The sequence below is a fragment of the Meles meles genome, chromosome 13, assembly GCF_922984935.1.
Source record: "Meles meles chromosome 13, mMelMel3.1 paternal haplotype, whole genome shotgun sequence".
Taxonomy (NCBI): domain Eukaryota; kingdom Metazoa; phylum Chordata; class Mammalia; order Carnivora; family Mustelidae; genus Meles; species Meles meles.
Genome location: NC_060078.1, coordinates 55,171,551 through 55,186,124, shown reverse-complemented (window position 1 = coordinate 55,186,124; position 14,574 = coordinate 55,171,551). Strand labels below are relative to the sequence as shown.

The window sequence follows — 14,574 nt, the reverse complement described above, 5'->3', positions numbered from 1 at the left end:
AATCCACGACTGTGAATGTAAGGATAATGGCTGAAGGGTGAAATCTTAATCCCAATCTGGTTTCCTGCTAAATCCTGGCGTGTTTTAATTCTACTTTGTTGTTTTGAAGATTCGGAGTCACCAAGGCATTTTATACCTGCTGATTATTTGGAATCCACGGAAGAATTTATTCGGAGGCGTCATGATGATAAAGAGGTAAATGGCATCTTGGAAATCTCTTAGCTCTTAGGCAGATTTTAAAAAATGAAGGAAGCAAACATTCTAGATGTCTGTCAGAGAAGTGACGTGACCTAGCAATGGGAAGCAAAGATTGGTGTCTTCACAAATGGCTTTTTAAGTAGCGTCAGCTCTCTAGGACCGATTTCCCCATAGGCAATAAGTTCTAAGTGCCAAGTCCCACTAGTGTCCCTGCAGGGGAGGTTCACCACTGCCTTCAGCTCCGTGCAGGGGGACCCAGAGTTGGTGCCACTTGCTCACCCCTTCCCCATCCCTGCCTTCTCACTCTCTAGGGAAACCCACCCACATATTTCCCCAGTCCTGCCCACCCCTCTGTTGGCACAAATCACAATTCCTTTTGGGGAGTATGCAGCAGGAGAAAGGAAACTAAAAAATGATACATAATGACCACCGTAATACATTTTATAAAACAATCTGAAGAAGTTGTCTTTAACTGAGAAGCAGAGCTACCCCCATAGATCCTGGGAAACCCCCACCAGAACTTCAGGGAACGCACCTCTTCTAGCCACGGCTGGAATGTCCACATGGCAATGGAATGCCTGGGGAAGGAGTGTTTTCTTTTGGGATTTCAGAAGAGGCCATTGTACTTATCAGCTAAAGGGGCAAAATCACCAGCTTCTGTTGTGACATAGTGGTGTTTTAAGGCATGCTTTCTGGACTTTGCATTCCTAGCAGGAAGGGTCCTATAGATCAAACCAGCTCCAGTGACCATTTTCCTGTATCAAGTTAGGAGGTGGAACAGTTGTTTTGACCATGTGTACACAGCTCCGTCCCTTTCCCCATAAAGTCTGAAGCCCCTTCCTACGTTCCATTTTGTTGAGCAGTTTCCTAGTTGAGGTGGATCTTCCTTAAGGATTTAGGGTAAGGCTGACCTTGAATGGGGCTGTTTTGGGGGCTGCCAAGACGAAAAGACCGTAGCTCTGCCCCGGTGCAGGCATAAGACAGACAGTGTTCATTAGACTGCATCTATCTGGGTAAAGAAGGAGGGAAGCGTGAGATGTGCAGACTTATTTATAAGAACAGGTGACAAACACAGTGAGTGTCCATCAGGCCGCAGACCGTTTCATTTCTAGTCGCCGTCCCTAGGATACAAGGTTCCCACCTATGTAAGGTGAAAGAAGATGACATTCACGTTATTAGTACAAACACTAGTATCCAGCGTGGAAGGCACTGTGCTAGAATCCTGCCTACCCCATGGGAGGCAGATTTTATTTAGTTGGCTTCGCAGTTGCTGTATTACAAGGTGCGTTCAGACGGGGAGCAGCTTGTTTCCTGAATAACACTGGCTCCCAGATCCTTAAAAATGTTGTGTCTTTATTCATGGTATTTGGCTTCTGTCATCAAACTGTGGGGACTGTGGATTTGCTGAGGTCTGATCCAGGCACTGGGTCCGCTCCCTTCTCTGTCCACTTCCACTGATCTGATGTAACAGTGGCCCAAGCATGGGGGGGCCACGGGAGCCTCCAACAGCAGTCCCTCCCCACTGCTACAGAAACAGCTCACACTTCCAGCTAATGGAGGGCCAGTCCTGGCAGCTTTCTTTGCAAAAATTATGAAATACTGATGATTGTGGCATTTCAGAAAATGAGAATATGTCAGTTCTGGAAGGGACATTAGTAGCCAAGCCCCTTGTGTAAGCCAGGAGAGGACTCCAGCGGGTAGTGACTTGCCAGAGGGGACACAGCAAATTAACTTACACCCTCTGGTGTCAGCTAGAAACAGCTAGAAACCAGGGCTCCACATTCCTGGGCCAGTGCGCTTTCAGTGGTGTTGGGCTTTGCGAAGCACCGTCTCATGTCTTTCCTCAGGTAGTCCTTACGACAGCTTGCCTGAGCCCTTAACATCCACAGCCATTTGAGAAGTGGTTTCTTGATTATTCATAGTCTCTGGTGAAAGATGGAAAAATCAGGCCCACCATCCTTTGGGGCTGGGTGTCACGTGAGGCATTAGATTGCCTGCTGGAAGAAGACAAACGCCTTATTGAAAATACTAAGAATTACCAGTCCTCATTACTGCTTTTCTACAAGGAATCGTAACCCCAGGAATGTATGATCAGTATAGAATAAGAAAACACATTAAAATTCTGTTCCATAGGGTCACTTTAATAGAACATAAGGACATTTGGTAAAATGCAACATTGTTTAATTATTTGAAAAAGCCTTTAAAAATAGAAGAAGAAAAAGAAGTCTTTAAGAATAGAAGTAGATGACTATTTCCTTAACTTAGGAGAGTGTAATTCTTCTGAACTGAGGTGTTTTTATTCCTAGTTCATGTTTTATATTTCTACTCTGCATCACTCCTTTACTCTCAGCCTCATTTCACCTAATGAGATAGTTGTGTAAAAGGTACAGTAAGCAAGTAATTGATGATGTCTGTCAGTCACGTAAGTAGCCTTTGGTGCATGTGCCAAGGCCCCCTAAACATTGTGCTCAGGGGAGGGGTTGGCCAGCCTAGGAGAAGGGGTGCATAGTTTCTGAAATGGGCAGCTCTGCTCTGGAGCATATCAGAGTAACAGACCTCGGAAGTACAACAAATGACCTAGTTCCATAGCTCCTGCATAGTCAGAGCCTAGATCTGGGTGGGAGGAATCAGCCATCCCTGGTCCCACCATGGGAAGACACTGGGAAATCCCCACCGCTTAAGTGAGGTGAGGGGAGCTCTCCCAGGCCCCTGCGTCCAGCCCAGCAGGCTTGTAGATGCTCCAGATTATGGCCCCCAACCCCCACTGGCTGCCGCCCCCGGAGGGCCTGGATTTGGGGGCCATGTACTGGGATCAGGAGGAGGCTCTTGGCTGAGCCAGGAGATAGTTTTCTGGACAGTGTAACTGTTTGGAATTCATCCTTCCCCCGTGGCCCAGGGGTCCCCTGGGGTCCCCTGCGTGGTACAGTCTCCCTCCTCTGCAGAACGTGTGGGGTGCGGCTACAGGGGGCTGTAGGAGTTGTGGCCATGAAGCCCCCTCACACCTGACCCTCCGCGTGTCCCATTCACCCAGCCCCTTGCTTCTTAGTTGTTGCGTTGGCAGTTTTCCAGCACCCTGCACCGGATGATTTACTGCCCCTTTTATGCAATTTCATGGCAGAAACTTTTAGCGGACCAGAGACGACTTAAGCGTGAGCAAGAAGAGGCCGATATCGCAGCTCGTCGCCACACGGGCGTCATCCCGACGCACCATCAGTTTATCACTAATGAGCGCTTTGGGGACCTCCTCAATATAGACGATACGGCCAAAAGGAAATCTGGGTCAGAGGTCTGTTTTGGTTGCCTCCGTCTGCTGCTTGACCCAAAGCAATGCCCGTGCCTCCCCTCAGCACTGCCCTCCGTAGGCTGAGTTAGTTCTCCAGATGGCATCTGTCACCCCGGCTTCCGTAGGCTCGCTTTGGCTCCTCCATGGCTGGTCACGGCCGCGAGTCCCATCATGTCCTGTGCTCTGTATGTTCAAGCATGCCTGGCTGTGGGCCCGGGATCTGCTGGCGTACCCCCCACCCCATGCATGCCTAGAGCATCGGCTGCCATCATGACTCCAGCCCCCCACATCCTGCATTGTACAGTGACACTTTGCTGCCTGTGTGTCCCGCCTAGAAGCCTTGCACCTCAGTCCGTGTGCGTTAGTAGCTGTCGTGCGAGCGATTAGAAGATTGTTCTTTGAAGAGGCGGTTTCATGAAGCTTGTTTTAAAAGTTAGCAAGCAATGCATTGTTTATGCCATTTATCCAGGTCCCCAAATATCAGAGAATATTATTGCTGCTCGGTATCAAATGATGAATTAGTTGAATAGGGTATTTATCAGTGCTGAGCCTCACTGAAGACTTTTGAAACCCAACGAGTTTTGGGGTTAGGATAAGACCGTGGAGGGTAAGAGAGCTCTCTGAGGGACGTTTCATTTGTTCCCTTAATTTTGATGTTTCTCAGCTGAGATTACAAAACTTAATATTATAAAAGGCAGGAAGAAAGCACAGATCTTTGAGGTGATTTTATCCAGGCCTCGGCCTCCTGCGCGAAGGCCGACACGTTGAAATTCTTACCCCGGCCAGCTGCTGCTGCTTGCCTCAAGGTGTGTTTTGCCGTGTGACCCCCGGGGTCCCCTAAGGATTAGCTCCTTTTGGGGGAGTGTGTGTCTGAGGCTTGAGAGGGAGCTGGGGGAGTGACGTCAAAGCATGGACAGGTTTATAAATCTTTCAGTGTAACAGATTAATATTCATGTTTCCATGTTTGAGTGACAGAGGCACTGGCTATTCTCATCAAATGGTTTGTTTTTGTTTTGTTTTTAAAGAAATGGAAGCTTTCTGTGACAAAGAAAGGAAAGAGAACCAGAATGAAAGAAAAGCAGGGACAGGGAAGGACACTCTAAGGTGTTGGAGAGAAAGGAAGCGTGATGAGAAGAGGCAGAAGTTAGCAGGTGCTGATTCAGATGCGAGGGAAAGGCAGACGCAGCCCGCAGCCTTCCACTCCTCAGAACCCCCTACTCTGAAGGCTCTGGTGACGGATTCTCCCCATTCGCAGGCCTACCCACTGACTAGTGATGGGGAAGAGGGGTGCACACAAGGCACCACAGGGCTGCATAGATACATGGATGGGTAATACATGTGCACAGAAATGCAGCTGGGGCAGAACAGCCTTGGAGAGAGGCAGGCAAACTGCCTAACCCACCTCGCCTCCCTGCCAGAGAGTGATTATCGAACTCAAGCGGTCATCACAATGTCCCGGGGGCTTGTTAAAATACAGATTGCTGGGCCCCATCCACAGATGTTCTAATTGTGGGGTGGTACCCAAGGATTGCCTTTCTAACCAGTTCCCAGGTGATGTTGATGATGCCCATTTAGAGACCCCACTTTGAGAATCACTGCCCTGGACGTTGAACTGACAGGTGTGGGAGAACAGAGACCAACAAGTCCCAGGCGCACAGGGCTGTGGAGATGTACTCCAGCCCCACTGAGTAGAATGTGGGTGACCGCTAGCTCTGGGCGAGGCCCCATATGGAAGTGGAAACAGGACCCAGACTGTGCCCTTGGGCAGCTGGGAGGCTAGTGGGGGGGGGGACACCCACATGACTGTCATCTCTGCGGTGACAGGTGACACAGGCCTGTGGGAGCCGGGGGAGGGGTAGGCGGATGGGGCCTCAGGGAGGCAGAGGCAGGTGAAGAGGGAGATGCTGCTTTGCATAGGCAATGAAGACTCCTAATTTGTCTCAACAGCCCCATGGAATCAGTGTTTTTCTGAACTTTGAGTAATGTATGGGTTCTGTTTAGTGGAAATAAATTTGTTTTCACCAATCCCCAGTATCGGCCTAAGCCAATTTACAGATTAAGTAGTTAATTACACACTTGGAAAACTTAATTAATGTAACAGGTGATATCCCTCTGCCTGAACTCAGTTGCCACTCAAAGTGTGAATCTGGTGCTGTTTGTCATATACTTCTTAAAGTTCCCACAGCTCTACAGCTGGCTATCCTTGGGTAATTTTTTTCTTTTTTAATTGGAATCACTGTGAAATTTTCATCTTACAGTGTTGGTTATTGGGCCTTCTCTTGTGAACTTGTCATTTATCGTTAAGTCCACAACTGTTCTTTTCATATTCCCTTACAGCTACAATACTAAATTGCACTTTTTGGTCACAGACTCAAATGCAGGCATTGAAATTGGGTAGCACAGATTGTAAAGTAGACATTCAGTTGGCCTCTAATATATATATGAACAGATAGATAGAGGCGAAACATCAGCATGAAAATGCAAAAAGAAATTCCTGTGGGAGATTCATCCTTAAGAAAATCCCTACAAGATCCCAGCTTGAGGAGCCTGCAAATAAGGACATATCACTGATGGGTTTAGGACCTAAAACTAAGCTTGAGAGAGCGTTTAAATACCAGTTTTTTTCTCACCGAGTCTCACATTTTTCCTCTCCACTTTGTCCTCGAATATTGAAGAGGAAGTATGTGAAATTGGGGAGAAATTACCCAAAACCCTTAACCCTTATCAGGAATTCGGATTTGATCTGAGGGATACTTGAGCGCTTCAGCCGACTTCAAAGCAAGGAAGTGATGGACGGAAGTATTTGAGGAATGTTATTTGTGCTCCTGAGTGACAGTAGATGAAAGTAAAGAGAACACAAAGTCAAAGGAAGCTTTGTGAGTATAGGAGCTAGAGGTCAGACCTGAGTGCGTTTGTGGAAGGTTCTGGAGGGAGGGTTGGTATGACTGAGTGACAGACTTGAGGAACTGGAGTGTGCGGAGGACTTCCAGGCCTGGGGTCCGGAAGGAGAGGGCTACCCAAAAGGAAGGGAATCTTTGGAGAAAGAGCATGAACTCAGGGCTTGCTTTGTCTGGTTTTTGGGATGATCTCACAGGCCGTGAGAAATCTGTGGAGTCAAAGATGATGTCATGTGAGAGGTGAATGAGGGTTTCGTCCACTTGCCAATCATAATTTAAGTCAGGCGAATAGAAGATGTCCTCCAAAGAGTAGGAATGTCTGGGACTTCTGGCCGACTGGTGTGTGTGTGTGTTGTTTTTAATAGCCATGGTCAGCTTTGGGGAAATAGCACTGCAGCTTTGGGACTTTTCAAAGAATCTCTTCCCCAAATCTAGCTTCCTTAGGGAGATTCTCATGCATGACATAGTTGATCAAACATTCATCTGGTGTTCTGCTGAGGTCAGATACATGGAATTTTGCCCAGATTTCTACACCAGAATGAACTAGTTAGAGTCACTTTTTCTGCTTTACTTTCTGGAAACTTTTGAAAATGTGTCCTTTTCAGTGTACATAAATTGTGATTTTAAGTTGTCACTGTTTCTTGTGTTTAGATGAGACCTGCCAGAGCCAAATTTGACTTTAAAGCCCAAACCCTAAAGTAAGTACCACCAATTTGTTTTTATAACTGCCTCTATTGAAACACAGCTCACTTGTAAGGAGATGGAGAAAAACAACGATGATTAAAAACAGTAATTTATAGAGTTTCCTACGTGCCAAGCGCCATTCAAGTTTCTTACATATGGTGGCTGATTCAGCGGTTACCAGAACCCTCTGGGGCTGGTGCCGTTATTATCCCCGTTACACTGGTGGGGAGACAGAGAGGCTGTGAGGTTAAGGAGCTTCCCCAAACTGGTCAGTGATAGATGCAGGGGATTCAAACCTGGGCAGCCTGGTGCCAGAGCCTGAGCTTCTACCACTGGGGGACCTGCCACCTCTCATCCAGGGACTCCGTTTGCTTGAAGAGGAAGTATGTGAAATTGGGGAGAAATTACCCAAAACCCTTAACCCTTATCAGGAATTCAGAGCCAGCGGTGGCTTGATATGACCCATTCTTTCTATGGAAGGAACCAGAACCAGTGTCTAGGATGATAACTTTATTAGTTTCGCTATGACGTCTGATGACATTCAAAGATTGTGGGAACCCACAGGAGGGCACTATGTTCCCGCAAGGGCTAGCTCTCTAAAATATTTCTTAAAAAGGATCTTCTACCCTAAAAATGAGTCTAGGAACCACTGCACACTATGTCTATACCTCCCGTGCTTCCTTCTTCCCAGAGAGACTTTGCTATTGGCATAGTACTGGCTCTAGAAGGTTTTCAATGAAGAAACCTGATTAGCTTATTTTACCCAGTGTTATCTAAATTTGGATGACCAGGAAGCCTTTCTATTCCATGGAATGGAATTTAGAAAATGCTACCAAAGACTGGGTTCTACAAGAAACCTGCTCATTTCCTATCTAATTATGGACTAAAATGGGCCATGAGTTTCCATTGGCAGCAATAACCAGCAGTCATCCCATTGTCCTGCTGAAGGGAGGCCCCTCACATCTCCATTCTTGGTAATGAGAGGGAAGGCTCTTCATCACTGGACACTGAGTAACGCCATGGGGAAGACTACTCAGCCAGGATTTTGATCTCCTCCAACACAAAATGAGTGACCAGGCCACAGTATCTAGACCTAGGCACAAATCTGGTGTGTTGGGTGTGTTTATAATTACTCCAGTCCTTTAGCTCATTAGTTAACTAGAAGTGGCAGTCTAGAGAGATGGGCTCTAGAGTCAGGAAGCCCTGTGTTTGAGTCATGACTGTGCCCCTAGCTGTCTCTTTGACTCTGAGTAAGACACCAACCTCCACCTCAAATTTCCTCATTTATGAAATGGACATAGTGGGGCCTGGGTGGCTCAGTCATTAAGCGTCTGCCTTCAGCTCAGGTCATGATCCCAGGGTCCTGGGATCAAGCCCCACATTGAGCTCCCTGCTTAATGGGGAGCCTGCTTCTCCCTCTCCCACTCTCCCTTTTTTTGTTCCCTCTCTCCCTGTGTCTCTCTCTCTGTCAAATAAATAAATGAAGTATTTTTAAAAAAATAAAATGGAAAAAAAATGCCACTCTTGCAGGGCAGTTGAGGTAATACTTATAAAACATTTCATATCACATAAGTCAGGGAGTCAGCATCTCCCCCTGTCCCTTCTTTTTAACCAAAGAGAAGATAACAGAGTTATACAAATTAATATTACCTTTTCCCCTTTTTCCTTTGGAATGAGAGAGGTACACATAGTCATTGAATGGTATTGTGATGATAATCATATTTATGTAGGTTTCATTAAAAAGTCTGAACAATTTTTTCCTTAGAGCATCTCTGTCCAGTAGAAGAGGGAAGGCTGACTGAGATGGAATTGTCACCATTTATCAATAATGCTAATGCTGGGGGCATCTGGATGGCTCAGTCAGTTAAGCGTCTGACTTTTAATTTCAGTTCTGGTCATGATCTCAGGGTTGTGGGATCAAGCCCCATGTTGGGCTCTGCACTGGGTGTGGAGTCTGCTTAAGATTCTCTGTCCCCCTCCCACTGCCCCTCCCCACCCTGCACACACACACACACACACACACACACACACTCTCTCTAAAAAAAGAATTAAAATCGTGCTAATATTGGAGAGAGGAGTCCTTCCTCCTGGCTCGGTGCTGTTATTGCTCCCTCCCAGAAAAGTTAATGAAACTTTTTTTTTTTTTTTTTTTTGAGAGTAAATGATAGATCCATGGACTTGGGTCTTCTAAACGTTTTTAATCACCGGGTTCTACTTTTCTCCATAGTAGGTTACTCCAAAAAGCATTCTGTAGGAGCACTTGAGTCAACAAAGTTAAACAGGGTTCTTATCCGCAGGACTTCTCTGAGTCTCTACTGTGCTGAGTATATACATGGGGACACTCCAGAAAAGATCTGAAGTATATCGTATTATTGTTTCTCAAACCTTGTTACCACCAGACCTCCTTCCTTACCAGGGGGGCCAGGACACTCCCACCTGTCTGCACAGCTGCGAGTCACTGAGGGCGGGAGAGCCGGGAGCGTCTCCAGCAGGGGTGGATATGCTGAGGGTCCAGCACAGCCACGTGTCCATGGTTGGGGGGATAAAGAGAGGAGGGAATTCAAACATGCCCAAGGAGAGCTACAGCAAAAAGCTGGCCCCAAATATTCTCTCTTACAGAGACAAATGCCCCAGATCCCCTTCACGGGCCTCCTCAGGGTTAGAATCTGGTCTACCAGTGCGAGATCCACAAAGGCTGCCTTGTTCTTGCACTCAGCACAGTGCTGACTTTGTGTAAAGTCTTCCAGATGTGCCCCCATTGTTTAGCCAGCGTCCCTCGCAGAACCGTGGGACTTCTTGGCACATGGCAGAGGACACAGGCCTGCCCCCTCCAATTTGCAGTCAGAGCCTTTCTTTCCATTGCTGTTGGTTTGATGCAAATGGAAAAGATCTAGGTCATTTTTTTTTTAACTCAAAAAACTTTTCAAGCTATAATTGTTACAATTGTTATCCTCATCTTGGGTTTTTATTTTACTTATAATTTATCTTTTTCATCTTTTTTTTTTAAGAAGGAACCCTGATTAGAGGTTAACAGCATCATTATTAAGGCCGGCAAAGGGATGGATGGAGATAGAAAATACAGCTTACATGTACACAAATACATGATGAACATTTTAAGGAAAATCTACTTTTCTTTCCAAGGTTCCTTCCCATGTTGAAAAGGAAGTAGTGACTTCCCATTTCCCAAGCTAGCTCTGTAACAGGCACCGTGCTGGGCATCTTACTTGGAGTTTGTTGCTACGTTTTTCCAACAACTCTGACTTAGTTCCTATTTTCAGATAAAGTATCTCTGAGAGATTCCGTATCTTGCCGTGGGTCTCTGAGCTAGTAAATGGTGTAACTGGGTTTTAAACCGGATCTGGCTAATTTCAGAGCCTTTCTACTGCATGATGATAGACGGATGAGGGGAGGGTGATGTGGCAGGCTTTCTGGCTGGCTGGAATGACACGAGGATGTCAGTCTCTCACAAGTAACTTGATGGTCATTTCCAGCAGTGAAAGCATGCCTTGCTTGGGCATGGAAAGGTAGTAAAGACAATGAAAGCATCTATAGGGAGACTTTTGTCATTTACTGGACATCAGTTGAGACTGCTGGGTGCATTGTTCTGTGTTGCATAAACATTCTGAACGTAAGACCAGCATTCACAAAAAATACATTGAGAAAACCCACGACAAAGTCATAAGGCCTGTGAGCATTTTGGAGTGGGGAGCCTGTTTGAAAGTCAACATCCATCCCACAGAAGACTGAAAAGTGGCCAAAAGAGATATAACCTCCTAAAGAGTGGGGTTCTCCCTCCCAAATATGGAGCCCCCTCTTCTGTAATTTGTCCCTTTGACCTCAGTTAGAGTCTCCTTTTGCTAAAAAATGGAGTGTCTTCCATCTCACGCATTTGGAACCATCTGCTGACGTGCTCTGACCTCTGCTGACAGGGAGCTTCCTCTGCAGAAGGGGGACATCGTGTACATCTACAAGCAGATCGACCAGAACTGGTACGAAGGAGAGCATCACGGCCGGGTGGGCATCTTCCCGCGCTCCTACATCGAGGTACGGTCGCCCCTTCCCTTTCCCCAGGACAACTCAGTCCTGCCCCCAGCACCACACACTTACCAAGAACTTGTATTTTTTTGTTTCCTTCCTTCCTCTCGTCCCCTCGCTTTCTTCTATTTCCTTCTCCTGTGCCTCTTTTCCCTTCTCAGCTTCTTCCTCCCGCTGAGAAGGCTCAGCCCAAGAAGTTGGCACCGGTGCAGGTTTTGGAATATGGAGAAGCTGTTGCTAAGTTCAACTTCAATGGTGATACGCAAGTAGAAATGTCCTTCAGGAAGGTAAGCACCCTCTCTTCTCGGCCCTGGGGCTCTGCTTGGATGGCCCTATTCTCATGGGGAAGGGGTGCGACGGCGATGTACTTGTCTCATGGTACCGTCCCTGTACCTGAGAGCTGTGCCGCATCTAGGACTGCTTCAAGGGCAAGTGGAGAATTTTCTGAGGTGAGGGATTTAAAAAATAAACCCTAGGCTTTCTCAGAGTTTAATCACATTAAGTTCACTGATTAAAGGCAGTGTTTCTGGAGTCTTAGACCTCTTCAGCCAGCATTTATTGAGCACCCCATGATGTGGAAAGTGGTCGTGACTAGGTCTACGACATATTCTGATGGCCCAGTGGAGAGGAACAAGTCCTCTGAAGCCAAAAGTCAGCCTAGCATCTGGGAAGTTAAAGACTTTTCCAAGCCGCCCTTTGCTCATAGGTGAAATGAAGACTAATGGCTCTCTCCTAGAGCTGTTTTAAAAGAGGATTCAAGGAAACCACCTCCATGAAGCCCTCAGCATGAAGCATGGCATCTGGTTGGTGCCCTCAAGGACTCGGCATGCTCACCTGGCACATGAGTGAGCGGCGCAGTGATGCCTTTCTTCCCATCGAGCAGACACTGTCTTCCCATGTCAAAACTCTCTGGCTTGCTGAAGTTATTAGTTACTAATTTTAGTGAGGATTTAGGGAAGTGAACATGTGCCTTAGAAAAAGATGAACTACCTTGTGGGAAAGAGAAGCGCCCTCCATGCCCAGTATTGGGAGACCAGTAATTAAGTCATTACATGTGTGTGTCACAGAACAGCCTGCGGCAGGCTCTTCCGCTGTTGCCACCATCGCATTAAAACCATAGAATTCTATTTCTTGATAAAGAAGGAGGTTCACTCTGTGTTGGGAAGGATGAAAAAGAAGGCTGGAAAGTGAAATATAGCGCATGCTCAATTTTCATAAGAAAAAATGTTGCAAGTGTAATTCACATGCACAGAATTAAATCTGGGAAATACATATATCAAAATACAAACTGTGGTTACCCAAGTGATAATCTTCTGAGTGATACTTATTTTCTGCTTAATGTATGTTTTTTTACTTTTCTATAATGGTACAGGGGAAAACAAAGTTCTAAAAGGGAAGGAAAAAAGATAACGCTCCCAAACCTTTGCTTTTGGAGACAACTGGATATCAATTTTGTGATAAGTGAGGCAAAACCCCTCCATCTGGCTGTTAGCTGGGGGGATGACTCTGACCTTCTCCTTTGCTGCAGTATTTGGAAACTGAGCTTGACCTCCCAGCCTCCAGGCGGCTCTCCTGCTGTCAGCACCTCATCTCTGCGATGCTGATTTTATCTGAGTCTAGCCAGGAAGGCTTTTCTGAACAAAGGATGTGATGAACAGTGAGGGATGGCGCAGGGTACAGGCAGGGGCCTCAGACCTGCCAAGGCGTGGTGGCCCAAGGATCCGTCCTTGCCGTGTCTTGCAGGGTGAGAGGATCACACTGCTCCGACAGGTGGATGAGAACTGGTACGAAGGGAGGATCCCAGGGACGGCCCGGCAGGGCATCTTCCCCATCACCTATGTGGACGTGATCAAGCGGCCCCTGGTGAAAAACCCCGTGGATTACATCGACCTGCCTTTCTCCTCCTCCCCAAGTCGCAGTGGCACCGCAAGCCCGCAGGTACCTAGACTTCTCGTCCTTGGTCTTCACGCTCCTCACCACCCGTCCACGGTGCTGATGGCACGCAGGCCCTCTCGGTGGCTGTGCAGCACTGTGATTAGGAACTCCCTGCAGTCATGCAGAGGGTACACACCAGGGTTTGTTTTCATGGGTACAAATGACATGTTTCGAGAACTTGGAGGGACAGCTATTATGTTGGGGAGAAGAAGAGCTTAAGGTGATGGCTCTGGGGATAACATGGTTAGGGCCAGAGAAATGAGAGACTTTAACTGTTGGTCCAGAACTAGGAGCTTCCTACCCTGCGTGAAGCTGGTTGTACGGGGACCGCTGCTGTCCAATACATACCGTGACCCAGGCCAGTTCTCTTCAGCATCTTACTGGTCAAGGCCAGCCTGCAGAAGGCAAAGATTGAAAGAGAGAATCTCGCGCTCTCATCCTCAGACAGGTAGACCAGGTCCAGGGTACTGTTTGCAAGCAGGAACCAGGCTGGGAAAGGAAGAGATAGCATCCCTGTTTCTGCTGGGCCGAAAGGAAGTTGTTTTACGGCATAGTAAGATGTTTGCATCCCTAAACGTTTATTATAAATGGGCTTGTTTTAAAAAATATATAAATTATTCCCAACCCATCCCCACTTCCCCAAAGCCAAGAAAGAATTAGGACCTTGGGTTCAGAAGAGGCGTGGTAGGGTGATTTCCTGTGAAGGCCACTGGCCATACTCCCGTGGTAAGGTGTAGGGAGAATGGCCAGCAGTGTGAGAGCAGGACCTGGACCTGGACCCAGGATGACACTTGGATGGTGCCTCTCTCCTGTCATCCTCTCCTTATTTCCTCCTCCTCCACCTGCCCACCCCTGACCCCAGGGATGGTCCTTGGCAGAAGGCGTTAGATGGGCTGACCCAGGGCTGGCTGCACAGCGAGCTCCATCTCCTGTGATCTCACGGGGAGGGGGCATGGGGTCAGTGCAGGCCGTTCTGCTTCATAGTAATTAGAGGAACTCAGCGAGATTTTTCACTTCACTGTAGCCAAGCACAACTATAAAACAAAATGTCTCCACTGCTCATATCCATCTCTGGAAGGCTCTTTGCTGGGAACTCTAGAGAGAATAAAAGCCCAAAGAAGGGCCAGGACCGTGGCAGGGCACCTTTTTCCCTTCATGGTGGTGGATCAAGGCTCTTCAGTGGCAGCGGGGGTGGGGTGGGGTGTGGTGGGGTGGGCGGCTTCCAGTGTGTCCCTCTGAAAGTCCGATTCCACAGACTGTGCCAGGGCCGTCTGTAACCACCCCGATGGACCCCTTTCTCCCGTCTCCATACCCCTTGCTTCCCCCCCTTCCTCCACCTGCACACACTGTGCACACACGTGCACACAGCCACATCCCACTTTCTCTCCAACCTAACCGAACGATTTCATTGTTTGGACACCAGAGTGTCCTCGTCCTCTGCATTTCATTCCTCTTTGTATATTCCTTGTGATTATTTTCCTCCTCTCTTTTTTATGCTGACTCTTGTACCTTTTTGCTTCTTTCCTTTGTTTTCCTCTCTCT

At 47.4% G+C, this 14,574-nt stretch overlaps 1 protein-coding gene across 50 annotated transcripts in view; it reads left to right on the top strand.

Moving 5' to 3' along the window:
• The window catches only part of SORBS1 (sorbin and SH3 domain containing 1), a 225,338-nt gene that overhangs the window by 189,450 nt on the left and 21,314 nt on the right, over positions 1 to 14,574 (top strand). For 42 of the 50 annotated variants that reach the window (XM_046026709.1, XM_046026682.1, XM_046026719.1 and 39 more), the window contains 6 exons: positions 110 to 195; positions 3,317 to 3,484; positions 7,030 to 7,076; positions 10,992 to 11,106; positions 11,259 to 11,384; positions 12,841 to 13,035. In XM_046026709.1, coding sequence (XP_045882665.1) covers positions 110 to 195; positions 3,317 to 3,484; positions 7,030 to 7,076; positions 10,992 to 11,106; positions 11,259 to 11,384; positions 12,841 to 13,035 — 737 coding nt within the window. The remainder of the gene's footprint in view (positions 1 to 109; positions 196 to 3,316; positions 3,485 to 7,029; positions 7,077 to 10,991; positions 11,107 to 11,258; positions 11,385 to 12,840; positions 13,036 to 14,574) is intronic. The other 8 variants (XM_046026710.1, XM_046026713.1, XM_046026702.1 and 5 more) reach the window with 1 other exon arrangement.